At 45.7% G+C, this 18,670-nt stretch overlaps 1 protein-coding gene across 9 annotated transcripts in view; it reads left to right on the forward strand.

The window, feature by feature from the left end:
- Nucleotides 1-18,670, forward strand: part of DENND2B (DENN domain containing 2B) — a 176,654-nt gene that overhangs the window by 113,357 nt on the left and 44,627 nt on the right. For all 9 annotated transcript variants that reach the window (XM_089915191.1, XM_089915193.1, XM_089915195.1 and 6 more), the window contains one exon: nucleotides 9,712-9,816. In XM_089915191.1, coding sequence (XP_089771317.1) covers nucleotides 9,737-9,816 — 80 coding nt within the window. In that variant the 5' untranslated portion in view covers nucleotides 9,712-9,736. The remainder of the gene's footprint in view (nucleotides 1-9,711; nucleotides 9,817-18,670) is intronic.

Genomic DNA, 18,670 nt, shown 5'->3' on the forward strand with positions numbered 1-18,670 from the left:
GGCAGGGCTCTTTGTGGGGCAGGCCTCCGTTCTATGGACAGAGCGGGCTCCATCGTCCTGGCAGAGCTGGGTTAAGTCGCTCGCTGAGAGGTTGAGTTTCCAGACTGGCAGAAACAGCCATGTCTAGGTTTTTAAAACTGTCTTGGAAGCAACCAGATTTCCTTTGGCCTGGAATTGCCTAACAAGCCCTCACCCCATTTTAGGCTTTCAGGAAACATTTAAACCCAACTTCAAACCTCCACAGAATCTGTACTGAACTGGAGAAGGACCATCTGGCAGGAAAAGGGATTGAAAATGGTTGAGGTTGAAAACCCAAACTTAAAGGCCTCTTTGGGGAGGAGAGTTGGGAAAGAGGATGTGGGAGTGATAAGTGGACAGTCAGGAGATGGAAAGAGAGCTTAATTTTTTTCTGGTTGTTATTCAACAACAACAACAAAAATCATCTTTTTTGTGACTGGTTGAGACAGATTTCAGCCTCATAGGGACCTGTAAAAACCCCCAGCAATTCTTCTGATCTCCCAGCAAAACAAATCTTGGTTCCTCTCCACTTGACCAGGCTCATAATCCCCTCAACATTTTTGCTCAAAGGACTTTCTGGACCTAGAGCCCCAGAGCTTGGGGCTGGAATGGAAAAGATCCAAGGTACCAGGTATGTAGAAGTGCCGACGGAGAAAGGGGTCTGGCACTTTGGAGGGAATTAGGGGACAGACTTGAGAAAAACCTTCCTGGCTCCCTTTCTACAGCTTTTGATACCCACCCACCCAACCTCTGAGCCCACTTTCTCCCCTTTCCCTTGTGTAACCCCTTGATTTTAGGCACAACAGAACCAAAGACAAGGTTGTGGGCAGATAACCAGTGAGAAATGAGTCAGGAAAGGAAGCGGGGAAAAGAGGGGTGGGGGAGGAGAAAGCCAGTGTGGAGGTGAAGGCAGGTTTCCCAGGAGCAGCCTTTCTTCATGGGTGTGTTGGATGAGAACTGTTACCGCAGGAGGACCCTGGAAGATAATAGGGGCACTTGTGAGGAGATTGAAACTCCTGAGGTAGACAGGATTGGCTGAGGGCTGGGAGGAAAAGGCCTGCTGGTGACAGTCCAACTGGGTGGCACCTACAGCTGGAAACCTCCCTTTCATTGGATTTATTGCAGCCATGACTTCGGGGAGCGGAAGAGTGCACCTTAAAGGATACGGCCAGTCCTAGAATTTCTAGGGCCCTTTGTCTTCCTGGCCTTTGACTCCTTGGGGGCCCTCTTTTGCCATCAGTTAGCAAACCAGTTAACGTTTATTTGCCTGTCTTTTATGTGCAGAAGTCTCTGCCAAGTACTGAGGATTGTTCAAAACATGGAGAGGAACTAGCTAGCCTGCCCTACAGCTTTCTCAGCCGCGTGGGGACAGAGTGGGCCAGGATGTCAGGGGACCTGTGGGATGGCTGAATTTCCTAGGAAGGCTGTGCAGGTGAGCCGCTACAGCAGAGCCTGAGCTGTCAGTCCAGGCAGAGCTATGAAAGGTAAATGAGGCGCCTCCCGCCTTGGCCCAGTCCAAGGACACCTGCAGGAGAAAAAGGGAGAATCAGATGCTCCCGCTTTCGAGAACTCTGGTTTGGGTACTTAAAAGGAACTCTCTCTAATGATGACCCTCCCTGAAACTTGCAGTGCCAGTGCTGGTTGCCGAGACTCTTGGGGGAAGAAATGAGAGACGTAGGCCCTCCTCTGGGGGAGCTGCCAGTCTGATCCTTTTCTGCTCGGCCTGCCGCAGGGCCTAGATGACCAAGGGCAGCAGGAGGGAGTCAGTGAGGGGGTGAGGACAGTCTGGTAGGTGTTCCCTGGGCAGGGTGAGTAGCAGGTTGACTCCAGGGCAGTCAGACCACAGCTGTACGGAGCCGGACTGGGCTGAAGCCAGGTTCTCGGGGCACACAGAGTTCCGTTCCCTTTCTCACCTTCTTCTTCCCTCTGGGCTGCTTCCTAAGCTATTACTTCCGCACCAGAGATTGCTTAAGAGATCAGTGGAATGTCGACGTGGGCAGAAATTCTCTCATGTGCTTTAGAGGTTTCCTTTGCCGGCGGCGGGCGGGGGGTGGCTCCTGACTTCTTACCTAGACCAGTAGGGTGCTGGGCAGTGTTTGTGTTTCCTCTCAGTGGCGACCTTAACCCCAGCAGAACGGGAGGCTTCCCTCCAAACACTTGCATCTGTTCTTCAGCGCTCTCAGGGCTCAAATGTCTCCTCCTCAGGGGCGAGGCATACTGTCATGTCCGAAATTAGGCCTGCAGAAAAGTACCACACAGACGTTTAGAAATGTCACTTAACGAGGGGAAACAGTTTTTTGCTCTAGGATAGGAAGGTCCATTCTTAGAGGCTGGGCACCCCTCAGAAGGAGCTCCCTTCAGAGACTGACCTCTAAGGGATCCCTTCTCAGACCTGGGCAGAGCATCTGTGGATTGGGTGATGAGACTGGATGGTAGGGAGAGGGAGCACTGAGGGAGCTGGAGAGACAACTGCAAGATGCAGGCTGGCCTGAGTGACAGCAGGGAGCCTTCCAGAGGGTCTTTCCTCCAGTGGCAGCGAGGGCAGTAGATGGAGGGTTTAGGCTCCTCCCTGCACTGCTCAAGCCCAGCCCTCCAGGAGGCTTTGTGTGGCTGCTCCCAGGGCGGTGCCCCCTACCCCTTCCTTGCCGGGACGTGGGACGCAGCACTCACCTGCTGACTGGGAGAGTCAGGCCGCAGAGCTGAGCAAAGCTGGCCACTGTAGGCGTTGGGTGGGGAGGGACAGTGGTAAATTGGAGAGAGCTTGCTACGTCTAACTGGACTGCCAACTGCGGCCATATAGAAATGCAGACGCTGATGGCAGGTTTTCTAATTTTTCAAGAGAAGCCAGAATCTGAATTTTTATTTGCATTTCATTTATACTCACCCAATGTTTAAAACGTTTGATAACCAATTCAACTTTTTTTTTAAAAATGAAGGGAAAACCAAATGGAACATATTTTTGCTCTTGCAAACCACCAGTTAATGTCTTCGGGTATAAACTCTTTTTTCCCAGGAGTTTGGAAGTGAGGGGAAAGTGAGGAAAGCGGTTGTTAGCTACCAGCGGTGGGTGGCAGTAAGAGCTGTTTTGAGATACAAGAACTCAGAGTACAACAAAGACTGAGGGAACTGTTTAGAGCAGACATTGACAATGCTTTCACTGGATCCTGTGACGTGCCTGCTCCTTTGTTGAGGGTCGGTGGGTCTGTGCAGGTGGAAGAAGCTGGGGGGGTGGGAGGAGGAAGAGGACCGAGTGTCCATCTTGTATTTGTTCACAGCTGGGCAGACTCTTGGGAGGATGGTCAGTAGTGACCCTTCATACCTTTACAAGTCCTCAGCACATTGTGGGACTCAAGTTTTCACACTTACAGGCGTGTAACACTAGCCTGAAGTGCTTACTGAACATACAAATTCCTGGGCTCCGTTCAAGAGGGGGAGGTGGGACCTGGGACTCTGCATTTTTAACAAGCACCCCCATCAATGTTAAGAAAAGTAAGTGGACAGTGGAGTCAGAGCTGAGTCCACTGTCCTGCCCTATTCCTTCACTAGGTGAGTGATCTTGGGCCAATCATTTAATCTCTCTCAATCTCAATTTCCTGATTGGAAAATTGGGCCTGTATTATCACTACGTCATGGGATGGTGAGAGCTGAAATGCAAGATGATCGGAGGTCATGCAGAGTGCTGACTCAGAGCTGCGGCGGCGCTGGTGCAGGCCACCTGGGCTCAAATTCCTGCCTTGCCACTTTCTAGCGGTGTGACTTGGGACAAGCGATTTAACTGCTCTGTACCTTGGTTTCCTTGGTAACGTGTAAATAATAATAGTACCCACTTCGTAGGGTTGTCACAAGGATTAAATGATTTAATCCTTTAAAATGCTTATAACTTTAGCTATTATAATTTTATAAAGAATCTAGCAGCACCTTTGATAATAAATGTGCCTTTGCTTTTTTTTTTTTTTCTTAAGTCCTCTTTACCATGGGTAACAAATAGGTGAAGGCTTACTTTCAAATGTCACCTCTCTATAAGGCCTTCATGGAGTCCACTTTTTCCTTCACTTTTCTCCCTTTACAGTTAGCTTTTCCCAGGCAGGGACTGTATCTGTCCATTTTCATATCCTAGTACCTTGCACAGTGCCTAGCATAGAGTAAATGGATTGGATGGCAGTGCCGGGGAGTCTGAAAAATGAATCTAGCTTGGGAATGGAGAGGGTGTCTTCCAAATACCTAGAGAAGCATGATCTGGAAGAAAAATGATTTATTAAGCTTCAGTGTGCCAGAATAATAATCGCGTGAGGTAGGTCATGTTATTATTATTGCTCTTATAGCGAGAATGTTGAGTCCTCAAAACTCACGTGTACGATGACCCTTGGCCAGCAGTTGCTAGAGGCAGGGTTGGGCTGACTCCAGGTTGGGTGTTCTTCCCACTGCACCTTGAGAACCTGGGACTGTGGTCTGTGTCTCGATGCAGAGTTTGTAGAGAAGTTCTAGTGGTACCTTATTATGTTCCTTTTTCTGGGTTGTAACTCTTCAGATAGTTGCCTGTAATTTGTCAGAGCTGGGGTTTTGAGCAATTCGTGACCGGTGGTAGATGCTGATTGAACAATTTCATTTTCCAAACATGTAGTTTTTGCCGTTGATGGGCCTGGGAGCTAGCAAAACACCTCTCATCCTCTTGGCTTCTCTGCTCTATTCCCGGTGGGTGTTTCTTTTCCTTGGGAGTGTCTCTCTCTTTGCAGCCAGACTAGCCAAGCAATCAGGCTGAAAGCATAGATGGGAGCCTGGGGCGGTGCTTAGGGCCTTGGGAGAAGCAGTGTCCCCCAGGAAGCCTGCCATGCAGAGTGCTCAAGTCTGCGCTTCAGATGTAAAGGGTTAGCCTGGTCCTTAGTTCCTCAGGCCGCTGGATTATTCCCTGAACCTGGTAGACCTGGCTATAGAGAGCAGGTGGGAGGGAGCACAGTGAGTAAGCATCTCTGACTTAGTAGGCTCTCCTGGGGTTCTCAGCAGTGCCTGCCCAAGGTGCCTCAACTCCTGGGCCACTGCTGAGAATAGCAGCTGTGTTCTTGCAGAAGTGTGACCAAGGGTCAATGCCGTGGGCCTGGTAGTTTTGACCCACTCCTCTCTTGGTTGCATCTTCACAGGATTTTTCTTCTTGGCCCAAGCAAAAATCACAGCTCTCTACATTCTTCCTTCTGACTAAGTTGGCTCTGTGTTCTCATATTCAAGTATATGACTGCATTTCAGAGCATTTTACATCAGAGATTCAGGGAAGGAAAGAATATATTTTTCATCATGTTCTTTTAATATAGTTCAGTTTCTGGTCTTTCCACAAATCTTCTCTCCTTTCCCTGAGGGCCTGCCCTGGAGCTGGTAGAGCATGTCCAGTGTGGTTATGATGGGTCCTGATGATTATTGTGACCGTTGTTACCATGGGCACAGTTGAAAGCTAATGCTTAGCAAGTTGATTCCTTGTAGCACTGTGCTCCCTGAGGACCCTGAGAACTGGTCTGGGAAACCTTCCAGAGGCTGCCTCTCCTTTCCCTTCTTTCTGTTTAACACACACAGCCATACGCCAAGCACTTAACTTGGCCCTTGGCTGGTGCAGGTAAAGAATATCTCACCAGAGCCGGTGTGCACAGGTGCTCTGGTGGCAGGATGGACTCCCCTTCTTCCTTCTCCTCATACTAACATTATGCTATATACTTAAGTTTATAAAGTTTTTTCCTCAATAGGTAGGGAAGCCTTTGTTTTTGTTTTAAATTTATTTATTGTATTTTTGGCTGCATTGGGTCTTTGCGTGCGGTGAGCGGGAGCTACTCCTCGTTGAGGTGCGCGGGCTTCTCACTGCGGTGGCTTCTCGTTGTGGAGCACAGGCTGTAGGTGCGCGGGTTTCATTAGTTGCAGCACACTGGCTCAGTAGTTGTGGCTCACGGGCTCTAGAGCGCAGACTCAGTAGTTGTGGTGCACAGGCTTAGTTGCTCCGCGGCATGTGGGATCTTCCTGGACCAGGGCTCGAACCCGTGTCCCTTGCATTGGCAGGCGGATTCTCAACACTGCGCCACCAGGGAAGCCCGGGAAGGCTTTTCATGAAGGATAAAAATGAGGCTCAGGGTTTGTTTCCTTTTTCTAAAAGCATCGTGGGGGATGTTTCATTGCTATCACCATTGCTAGCACCTACGGGCTGCTTCCTCCCTTCCAGCTCCCACTTCACTCACCACTACCATCACCAAAATGACAACCTTGAGAGATTGCATAAAAGTAAGGAAATTAGAGAGAGTGCATTTCATGTTGAAATTAGGAAAGAATTATAAATGATATCAAGAATTAGGGTCTGGCTTATTTTTTATCATCGAAACCAATCACTTATTTGCACCAAGATAATAAGTAAGATGGCCTCCAGGATTAAGGTCATTAGTGGCCATAAATAAATATGTTTAACTTTCACATCCAAACATACTTCATTTTGGTCAGTGTGATGAGAATGCCAATTAGAGTGAGAGAACTATTGTTCCTGAACTGTTCAGCGTCTGTGCAGGTGGTGTTGGCCCAGAACAGAGTGCACATTCACATTAGAGATACTGTGAATTATTGTTGTCTCTCACATCTATTCTCCAAGGGACTTAAAATTTTTTTAAAGTTTTTTTTAACATCTAAATTGAGATATAATTCACATACCATAAAATTCACTTATGTTATGTGTACAATTCATTTTTAAAATATATTCACAGTTATGCAACCATCACCACTGTTTATCTAATTTCAGAACTTTTTTTTCACTCCCCCAAAAGAAAACCCATACTCATTGCAGTCACTCCCCATTCTCCTACCCTCAACTCAACCCTAAGCAGCCATTAATTTATTTTCTGTCTCTGCAGATTTGCCTATTCTGTACATTTCATAAAAATGGCATGAGAGTTCATCCATGTTGTGGAATGTCTCCTTTTTATGTCTGAATAATATTCCATTTTATGGATATACGACACTTTGTTAATGCATTCGTCCACTGATGGACATTTGGGTTGTTTCCACTTTTTGGCTATTATGAACATTGGTATGAGTATTTGTGTGGACATGTTTTCATTTCTCTTGGCTGTATACCCAGGGGTGAATCATGCTGGGTCTTATGGTAACTCTGTGTATCCCTTTTTGAGGAACTGCCAAAGTATTTTCCAAAGTGGCTGCACAATTTTACATTTCCACCAGCAGTGAATGAAGGTTTTCATTTCTCCACAGTCTCACTAGCACTTGTTTTTATCTTTTTGATTAGAGTCATCCTGGTGGTGTGAAGTAATACCTCACTGTGGTCTTGATTTGTATTTCCCGAATGACTAGTGATGTTGAACATTGTTTCATGTGCTTCTTAGCCAATTTTATATCTTTGGAGAAATGTCTGTTTAAATTCTTTGTCTACTTTTTTTTTTAACATCTTTATTGGAGTATCATTGCTTTACAATGGTGTGTTAGTTTCTGTTTGTCTACTTTTAAATTAGATTATGTGTCTTTTTATTATTGAGTTGGAAGAGTTCTTTATATATTCTAGATACAAGTTGCTTAGCAGATATATATGATTTGCAAATAATTCTCCCATTCTGTGGGAGTCTTTTTACTTTCTTGTGGTATTTTTTACAGCACAAAAGTTTTTTATTTAGTATAATACAGTTTATATCTTTTTTCTTTTGTTGCTTGTGTCATATCTAAGAAACTGTTGCCTAATCCAGTGTTACAAAGATTTACCTCTATGTTGTATTCCAGGCTTCGCTTTTGTCATTTTAACTCTTAAATTTAGGTCTATAATCCATTTTTACTTTTTTTTTGTATAGTATAAGGGTAAGGGTCCTACTTTATTCTTTTGTATATGAATGTCCAGTTGTCTGAAAAGACTATTCTGGGCTTTCCTGGTGGCTCAGTGGTTGAGAGTCCGCCTGCCAATGCAGGGGACACGGGTTCGTGCCCCGGTCTGGGAAGATCCCACATGCCGCGGAGTGGCTGGGCCCGTGAGCCATGGCCGTTGAGCCTGCGTGTCCGAAGCCTGTGCTCCGCAATGGGAGAGGCCACAACAGTGAGAGGCCCACATACCGCAAAAAAAAAAAAAAAGACTCTTCTTTCCCTCTTGAATTGTCTTAGCATCCTTGTTGAAAATCAATTAACCGTAAATGTATGGGTTTATTTCTCAACTCTCAATTCTATTCTGTTGATTTCTATTTCTGTTCTTACGTCTGTGCACACTGTCTTGATTACCATGGCTTTGTAGTATGCTTTGAAATTGGTGAGTGCGAGTCCTCCAACTTTATTCTTCTTTTTCAAGATGGTTTTGACTGCTCTGGGTCCCTTGCACTGCCACAAAATTTTAGGATCAGCTTGTCAATTTCTGCAGTTGATGAGTATTCTGTTCAGTCTGTAGATCAATTCGGGGAATCTTGCCATCTTAACAACTTGGAGTTTTCCGATCATGAACATGGGATGCCTTTCTATTTATTTATATCTTCTTTAATTTCTTTCCGTGATGTTTTGTAGTTTGCAGTGCATAAGTCTTGCACTTCTTTTGTTAAGTTTATTCCTAAGTATTTTATTCTTTTTGCTGCTATTATTAATGGAATTTTTAAAATTTCATTTTCAGATTGTTCATTGCTAGTATATAGAAAGAAAATTGATTTTTTAAATATTACTTTGTATCCTGCAAACTTGCTTGACTTTATACGTTAGTTTAAGAGTGTTTTAGTGGAATTGTTATGATTTTCTATGTGGAGGATCATACCATCTGCAAATAGGAGACAATTTCCAGTCTGGATGTACCCTTAAGTTTTAACATTTTTCTTCCTTTTCTTATTTTAGCATAAAATAATGTTACTATATTAGCTAACTGTATATGGTACATGTACAGACATTTTTCACTTTGTAAATACTTAAATACCTTAAAGTATATAATTTTATTTTAATGGGTGTTAAAAATATGATAACTCATAACTGTGGTTTCTGGCTGAGATGTCACTTTATCAGGATGTTCTTCCCTGAACATCCTATTTTAAAAAACAAATCTTCTTCACTCTCCCTCTACCTTGCTTCATGTTTTCTTCCTACCACTTATCACTATACATATTATACACAAATGTACACTTATGTATCACGCACATGACTTGTGCCTGCTTATTGTCTGTTTCCCTCCACTAGGATGTAAGCTTCATGAGAGCAGAGACTTTGTTTCATTCTTTGCTGGATGGCAGTGCCTAGGACATGGGTGCTCACTCAGTAAATATTTGTCAATGATTAATTGTTTAGAACAAGATTAACTATTTTAAGAAAAGTAAGTCAGTTTCAAGTTGATTAAAGAAAAACATTGAATAAATGATTGTTCAGGAGGTATGCAAATATGGTAAAATTCATAAAGGCTGTATGGCATGCCAGAAGTTTGGGAAACTCTAACTTAAGAAATGAGAAGAAGCAGGATGGAAATGGAGTTTTTAAAATCATTTTCTGTGAAGTGATAAGTTATCTGTTAGCTCACAGACTCTTCCCCAACCCAGATCAGGGATCCCTTGAGGCTCTTAATCTGTAACACATGAAATTAAATATATGTGGGAAAGTGGTTCCTGCTAACCACCACAGAAACCCTGTTGGCAGTTTTGGAGGTCATCTGGAAATGTTTGAGGTGCTTTTCGCTGCCCATGGAAACTTGGCTTATAGGTCTTGTCTTCTTTGCAGGGCTCTGTGTTTGCAGAGAGCAGAAATGACCATGACTGCCAACAAGAATTCCAGTATCACCCACGGAGCTGGAGGCACTAAGGCCCCTCGAGGGACCCTGAGCAGGTGAGTCGGGGAGCACTGCTAAGGGAATGGGGCTCACTGGAAGGTAACATCAAAGGACACCTAGTGACCTGTGTCCTGGATAGGATTCCTGCCAAATGTCAATGATTATCATCATGATTCTGACAGTCATAGAGGTGCATAATCTGGGCCAAACTTTAACTACTTACCAAATAGTGAGATCTCAGGGCATTTTCTTATGCCCTCTAACATTTTGGTTACTCATCTGTAAAATAATAATAGTACTTATCTCACAGAGTTTCTGTGAGGATTAAATGAGATAATATATGTCAGTGCTTAGCATAGTGCCTGGCAAAAAGCCACTCAGTAAATGTTAGCTTCCTCCCAGTGGTGGGGTAGAAGCTTCCAGAGCTGACAGATAGCTGTACAACCCTCACCAGGGCTTCTCAGGTCTTGGCCAAGGCTGGATGCTGATGTCCTAGAAGAACCTCTTTTATTAAAGCCACGTACCCTTCATAGCCTCTTCTGCTGAATCTCAGCTGGGCAGATTTGGCCTTTGGAACCTCAGCCGCTAGAATGGATAGTGATGAGAAGGATGCTCATCTTACACTGGGATCGGGCTAGTTCCTTCCTGGAGGTCTGGGCTGTGCATTACCAGGCTGAGTCCAGTGGAGTATGGCACACACTCACGTCTGGCCAGAGGTAGTGGTAGATGTTTGGTTCACTCAGAGCTAATATCCAGGTATGGTTGGTAGAATGGGGCATAGGATGTGGCCCCTGGGGAGTGACTGGCGTGAATGAGGCAAGAGGAATTCTGTACACCATATGTGCAGCGTTTGGTCCCAGTGGAAATGGTCTGGATTGACTGTGCCAACCGAACAGAAATTGGTAGATTCTGACTTGTTAGGTACATAAGAGCTTGGGGCTTAGACAAACAAATTGAATATCTACTCTGTGGCAGCAAGACCAGTGAGAACACCCCCTGCGCACGCACCCCGTCTAACCTGGACTAGAGTTGCTTGCATACTTGCTTCCCTGAACTGGGTGAGGCTGAGGATGGCAGGCACCAACAAAAAAAAAAAACTGACCTCTCCCAGGGCGTGTCGGTGGCCAAGGCAGAAACAGGTCTAGATCTCAGAGTCTTTGTCTCCCATTATCTACTTTTCAGGAACCACTTTGCTGGGCTCCCCCCTCCCCCCCGAGTCTGGTGGCATTTCTTACTCTGCAGTCTGACTCTGAGTTGGCAGATAGAGACTGGGAATTAAGGTTCCCAACTTTTTTATATGAGACTGTATGGGTGAAATAAGCATTGTGTGTGATTTTACCATTTTATTCTTAAATGAAAAGAAATAGTATATTTAGAACCTGAATTAGAAATTACTGTACCCAGCAGCCCTCAGCTCCTTCAAGTATTCTTTTTTTCTTCTAATTTCCGCTTTGTGGGGACCGGGATGGGAGATGCAGTGTTTACATAAAGTCACAAAGCAGAATCAGAACTGCTGACAGGCACCCTAGTTTCTATTTGGAGTATATACCTACATGTTTTAAACATTTTTAGAAATTGCTCTTCCTTTAGCTTCCCAGCCTGCTTGCCATCATAACATGACGGATGGTGTTTGTAAATATCTGAGCCTCTGATGTGCCTAAAAAAAGGCATTTTTCCCTGCCAAGTCTTCACTTCCCTTCCTTCCTGCCACCTTTCCGCTTCCCTCCCTCCTCTCCTGGGCTTTTGGCATGGAGTCACAGGCCTCTGTGGCTAGCTACAGTCTTCTCTCAGAGGCTACTGCTGGACTGTAGTTGTTATTATTTCAAAATTGTCATCTGGTGGTTTCTCTGGCTGCTTTCACCCCCAGCCAAATCTGGGACTGTTCTTAGGAAGTTGTCAGTGAACTCTGAGGGCTCTCCTCGTAGGTGCTGGGCTCTTTGGTGGACAGAGAAACCACCAGATGACAATTTTGAAAAACAAAAAGGGGAAAAAGAGGGGGATGATCCATTCTCTTTTTTCAAGGCTTTTACAGTTTGGGTTGATGACCTTGGCACCCAGATTTCTTAGTCTGACCTTCCGATAGACATTTGCCTGTGACCTGGGGCCCTTTAATCATTGCCAGCCCAGGAGTTCCAGTGAGAAAAGACTCCCAGGTATGACCGGGACTTCGGTTGGGGAGTGCAGGGGTTCTAGGACCTTGGAAAGCTGGGCCTTTGAACCCTGGCTGCTTTGGGGACCTCCACATCATCCACATGGAGGCAGAGGAAGCTGATGATCCTGAGAGGCATTTGTATCTAGCTTTGGGGGCAGGGGTACTTAGGGGCATGGAAAACTGGTGGGGACGGGCAAATGGGACCCTGTGGAACTGCCAAGATATGTATTTGCAAGGCCATATCCTTAATTTGAATAAGACTTCACCTGGTGCCACCACTAAGCTAGTTTGGGGTAAAGATCCTAGATTCCATTCCATTATTAGGTTCTTAGGAGTGTTTTGCTAGTTTATTCTCTTCCTTTTCCTTTATAGCCCATTCTTGATTTGGCAGGATATGCAGGAGGAGGAAATGTGAACCTCTCATTTTACCACCAAAGTTTTGTTCTTTGCTATATTTTGGTCTCCTGGAGCAGGCTTCCCTTTCTCTTTGTTAGTGAGGACAAAGGGTCACGTTGCTTCACCCTTAGCTGCTTCACCTCCCCACAGGCTGTTCCCACTCCAGCTCGTTAGATTTGGCTGCATCCATTTCTGGGGGTGGGAGGTGAGATTCTCAAAGCTCCTCTGAATTCCAGAGGTCAGGCTTTATGATGTTGGTGTTGATGACCTGGGTGGGACCAGAAGGAGCTTAGTGACTTGCTTGCTAAGAAATGGTCATGCTGAGCTTCCCTGGTGGCGCAGTGGTTAAGAATCCGCCTGCCAACACAGGGAACACGGGTTCGATCCCCGATCTGGGAAGATCCCACATGCCGCAAAGCAAATAAGCCCGTGCGCCACAATTCCTGAGCCTGTGCTCTACAGCCCACGAGCCACAACTACGGAAGCCCGCATGCCACAACTACTGAAGCCCGCGCACCTAGAGCCCATGCTCCGCTACAAGAGAAGCCACCGCAATAAGAAGCCCGCACACTTCAACCAAGAGTAGCCCCTGCTCACCGCAACTAGAGAAAGCCTGCATGCAGCAACGAAAAACCCAACGCAGCCAAAAAAAAAAAGAAATGGTCATGCTAATGGTTGCTAAGAAAGTGTTATGTTGAGAGCTAGTTCGGCCATCTAGATGGGGTAAACTTTGCCACTTGTTGCTCTCAGGAGATTTCACTTGTACTGTGAGACTTGGCAGGCAGCAGGGGCTGTTCTCAGAAGACTTGTCATGTCTGCTTATTTCCTCAACAGCTGCTTCACTGTGAAACTCCAGCATCTGGATCATTGTGACTTGCAAATATAGGCTGTCTGTATTGTGTTTTGGAAACCTTACCTCTGGATGTATGTGTGGGAAACTTGGGTGCCTGTAAAAGTGTAGACTTCTTGGGGTCAAGGACTTTGACTGCTTTCTGTTTCCTCTGAGCCTGGAACTGTGCCTGGTACCTAGAAGACTAACTGTTGGTTGACCAGTTGTCTAGATGGCTGGGCGATCAGCCTCTTAGAGCATAGGCTACTTGTATTCTTTGACTCTTTATAGTATCTTCCATGATAGGTCTTGTTAACTTTGGATTCCCTTTCCATTCAGTCCATAGACTCTGAGAAAGGCAGAGCTGAAGAGGAACCTTGGAGCTCATTTGGTCTCACCCACTTGTTTGACAGTTTGGCTAACAGACACAGAGAAGAGGAGGTACTCCCCAAGGATACAAAGCTAACAGGGGGAGGAACGCAAGCCTAGCTCTCCTGTTCCTTCTGTTATTTTATTGTACCTCTACATTCACCTCCCTATAAACATGACTGGGATTTCCCTGCTCAAAAACTACTGTCATCTATGATACAGTCAAACTTGGCTTGCTTTGTTGGGCTTCCATAAAAAACCCTGGTTTTTCTTTCTGTCTTAATCTTGCACTGCTCTCTAATGCAAACCTTACATTTCTGCCAGTCTGGATGCAGATGTTACTTCCCTCCCAGTCCTTTTCTTGACCACTCCGCTAGGAAGGATTCCCCTCCCCTCTCTGTATTCACTCTTAGAGCCCTTGGTTTAGAGCCTCCACATGGCACTTGTAGTACCTCAGAAGGTGGATAAGTGGATTTTTCCCTGTGAGATTGCTATGGGACACTGGTTGTTAAGAGTCTTAGAGGGGGGGCGGGTGTCTGGCGGGGCTAAAAAAAAAAAAAGAGTCTTAGAGGCCTTATTATTTACAGAGGATCTTCAGGGCTCACCCTTAAGATCCTTAGAAGGCCTTTTGTCTGTCTGTGTGTAAGATTCTGTGAGGCAGTACTTTAAATCTTCCTTAGGTCTTGGCAAAGGATCTTTCAGTCCCACTCTAGATTTTTTTAAAAAGATTTATTGAGGGATAATTAAAGTACCATAAATGCAATTTAAAGTTTTCAGTTTGAAACTAACACACCATTGTAAAGCAGTTATACTCCAATAAAGATGTTAAAACAAAACAAAACAAAAAACCAAAAGAATAAAGTTTTCAATTTGATGAGTTCATATACACACATACACACACCCACGGAGTGTAACTGTTACCACAATCTGGAAGCCGTTTTTTTTTTTTTTTTTCTGGTACGCGGGCCTCTCACTGTTCCGACTTCTCCCGTTGCGGAGCACACGCTCCGGACACGCAGGCTCAGCGGCCATGGCTCACGGGCCCAGCCGCTCCGCGGCATGTGGGATCTTCCCGGACCGGGGCACGAACCCGTGTCCCCTGCATCGGCAGGCGGACTCTCAACCACTGCGCCACCAGGGAAGCCCTGGAAACCATTTTTTAATTTGAGAATTTTTTCTTGTCTAGAGAGACAGAGACTGAAACAAGTTTTATTTTCTAACTCAGAAAGCCCTTTCTCATTTATGTTTCCTTTAAATTTTGTTTGAAAACGGTTCCCTGTTTGGCTCATCTCTTTTTCCTTTCACTAGAGACAGCGAGGAGTCAGAGGGCACCTTTGGCACTCTGCCTGGAAATGTCTTTGGCTAGTTCATCTAATATATGAGATATACTTCCTATTTTCTATGTTACCACAGGTGACAGAGTTGCCAAACTTTTCAACATTATGAGGGTCCCCTTTCCTCTAGCTTCGAACGTTTTCCTTATTTTTGCCTTAAGCACCCCCAACAACCATCACCCAGTCCCACGGTCAATGTTTTAGGATCTTGTGTCAATAGCATTCCACTTCTAGGTACCCAAATCTGTGTCAGGTATCTACCGTTGTAAAACTACCACAAATTTTATAGTGTGAAACAACCATTTGATTCTGCTCACAGACTCTGTAGTTTAGGATTTCAGACAGAGACCACAGGGATGGCTGCTCCCTGCTCATGATGTCTGGGACCTCAGCTGGAAAGACTTCAAGGCTTAGGGTGACTCAGTGGCTAGGGGCTGGTGTTTCCTGGAGGCATCTTACCTCACATGTCTGGGGGTTGATGCTGGCTGTTGCTGGGACCCCAGCTGAGACTGTCCATCAGAACACCTACCCTCTCCACATGCCCTGGGCTCTCTCACAGCCTGAGAGACAGGAAGTAGAAGCTGTTGGTTTCCTGAGGCCTGGGCCTGAAAAGTAGCACAGATTCAGTTAGTTCTACCATATTCTATTGGTCAAGCAATCACAGAGCCCAGATTCAAGAGAAGCGGTCATGTTGACAGCAGGCATGTCAAAGAATTTGGGGACCATGTTTTGAAACCATCACAAATGTCTTTAGCATGGTTTCCTGCAGCTACCTTTCTCTCCCTCTTGGCTTTGCGTAGCGCCTGGTTCTGCTTTATACAGCAGTTCCATTTTTGCTGGACCTAGGGCATTGGGGACGTTCCCATAAGGCGTCATTTTTTTACCTGTCTCAGAGAAGGCGTCTGTCTTATAAATGCTCTCTTTATGTTCATTGCCATTACTTCCTAGAGGACTTGGGGTTCCTTCCCAGAGAAGAGCTCACCAATTCTCCTTGTGCTTCCCTAGAAATCAGCTAGATGACAGGCAGGTAGATGTGCTTTCTGGAGGTGACAAGGTGACTCAGTTTCTGCTCTGACCCTAGCTACTGTTCTACTTACCCTGACAAGCTGTGATTGACTTTGAGTCTCTGTAGGTAGTGGTCCAGATGTAGCCCCACTTGGAGGATGAGGCTGTCCTGGACCCTACGGAGGGCTTCCAGCCATTTGGGAGCGAGACGGTCAAGTTGTGAGTGTCACCCTCTTTTTGACTTTTGTCCCAGAGTGGGGTGTCCGTTACTGAACTGAGCCCCTGCTCTGGCCTGGGGAACAAACTTCTGGACTTGCTGATAGGACTCAGGCAGACTTCCTCCCTTTTCTCCTTCTGGGTGCCTCAGAATATGGCCTTGGGGGAGTGCAGTGAGCATGCCATCTCCAGACTTGGGGCGGTCACATAGTGATGGGAGGATGCTGCTGCCCCCTGAGCCACCAGGACCCGCTTTAGTTGAGCAGCCCTGGGATGGTGGTTGGCCAACTCCCAGGCAGTTTCATTTGGAAGCAGTTAGACACCTACTCAGTAGGGACTAGGCATGTTGGAAGCTGGGCCCTGTGTAACCTTAATCTGTGGACAGGCTCACTTCATGGAGCCCACAGCCCATCTTGGTGCCTCTGGGGCTGTTTCCTGGACTCCCAGGAGCCTTCTCCAACTGGCCCCAATTTGGTTTGCTTCCTGATACTGACACTTCAGGAGCTCTGTGGCCAGAGCATGCTGAGCTCAGAACTGTCTTGTCATCAAGGACTAAAGACAGCCTTCCCTCCCAAAAAGTCCCTAGGTGACCTTGACAATATATGGGGTGTCCCTTGGCATGAATGCTTCCTGCTATGTTACTGGAGGATGGCCCAGGTCACTAACCCAAGGGTTAGGTTGTATTCTTGTGAAACAGTACTGGAAGGAAGGGCACGTATTTCGCACTTTAACTCTCACTTTCTGTCTGTACATGTGCACGTGCATGAGCACACACACGTTGCCCTCTCTTTAAGTTTGTTTCTCATTCTACCTTAGTTCATGCCCTTTCTGTCCTACTCACTTGTCTTATATACGTTTGTCTGTGTGTGTGCGTGTGCATGTGTTCACGTGTGTGTGTGTGTGTGTGCTTATGCTCCTCTGTTAAATTTCCTTTGCATTCTCCCCCGCCCCCTTTCTCTCTTTCTCCTTCTGTTTATCTTACTCCCTCTTGTAAATGTTGGATTTGGCCAGTCATGTGCTGCAGCGTTGGCATCCACGCCTTTGCTGAGGAGCAGAGCTGGCTGTCTGCTGACAAGGTGGTGGCACAAGCGCCCAGTTTCACAGTGTCTGCCTCCCCAGGGGCAAGCTCTGAGATTTTAGAATAAAGAGCAGTAAAGAGGTGATAAGAGCAGCATATTAAGCGTCTTAGCTGCTGTGTATTTACTTTTCTTTTATATTTCTCCTGTCTTCACGGAACTTTTAACGGTGTTCAAACATTTTTAAAATTTACATCATTTTAGTCACACAGCTAGTATGTGAGGATACTCAGAGCAAGTGTTTTCCTCCTGTTTTGTAGATAAAGAACCTGAGGGAACTTCCCTGGCGGCCCAGTTGTTAAGACTCCATGTTTCCAAGGCAGGGGGCACGGGTTTGATCCCTGGTCGGGGAACTAAGATCCCACAAGCCACGTGGTGTGGTAAAAAAATAAATGCATACATACATACATACATATGTACATACATACGTACATACATGTATTTAACCATTCTTTTAAAAAAAAAAAACAAAAGAACCTGAGGCTCAGAGAATTCAGGTGACTTTGCTTATGAACCCATCCAGGAAGTGATGGAACCAGGACCAGAGCAGAACCCAGGTCTCTAGACTCTTGGTCTAGGGTACGATTTTTGCCTTATGGGAGAGGGCTTTAGGGACTGACAGCCATGCTGGGCTGCACTAAGTGCTTTATGTACCTTTCTGTGTTGTTCTTCAGGTCATATGGCACAAAGAGAGAGGCAATGAAGTCTGTAAACAGTGCCCTGAGGAGTAATAAGGAGACCTAGGTTTTAATCATTTATTTTTGTATTCATTCATTTAGTCACTCAGCACAGATGCATTAAATCCTACTAAATTCTAGATGCAGTACAAAGAGCAGGTTATATCAAGATTAATAAGACCCTGTCACCACCTTCAAGTACTTCACTCATAGTCTAGTAAGGGAGGCAGGTGAGGAAAAATATAGTCAAGTAAAGTGTTATAAGTACCGTAGTAGACATTTTTCCAGGCACAGTGGAGGCATCAAAAATCAGACATCTCCACCTGGGTGAGGGGGTAGGGTGAAGAGAGATCCCATAGAGGAGTTACAGAGACATGTAAGTGGACACAAGGCAGCACTGCAGGCAAAGGGAATATTGAATGCATGAAGGCCTAAAGTTGTGAAAAGCAAGGAGTTTGATGTGACTAAGAGTGGGATGCAGATTTGTTTGGAGGAAAAGACAGTATGAAATGATAAAGGAAAAATAGGGACCACATCATGGGGGCCTTGTGATCCATGCCAATGAATTTGCATTTCATTCTGTATGTAGTGGGGAGTTTGAAGCATGACGAGTTTTGTATTTTTGAAAGATGTCAGGAGACGAGAGGATGGACTTGGAACTGGGTTAAGACGGAAGACAGAGAGAGAAGTTGAGAGCTTGTGTGAATGGTCCCGGTAGATAAGATCTGAATCAAGGCAGCAGCAGTAGCAGTGGGAATGGCACAGGAGGGACAGATCTGAGAGATATGAAGGACGTAGAATTGATAGGACTTAGGCATTGAGTAGATCATTGAGGTTGGGGAGGAAGCTGGATCCA

The sequence above is a fragment of the Delphinapterus leucas genome, chromosome 7, assembly GCF_059928025.1.
Source record: "Delphinapterus leucas isolate spDelLeu-1000000601 "Yukka" chromosome 7, BTC_Dleu_Yukka2, whole genome shotgun sequence".
Classification (NCBI taxonomy): domain Eukaryota; kingdom Metazoa; phylum Chordata; class Mammalia; order Artiodactyla; family Monodontidae; genus Delphinapterus; species Delphinapterus leucas.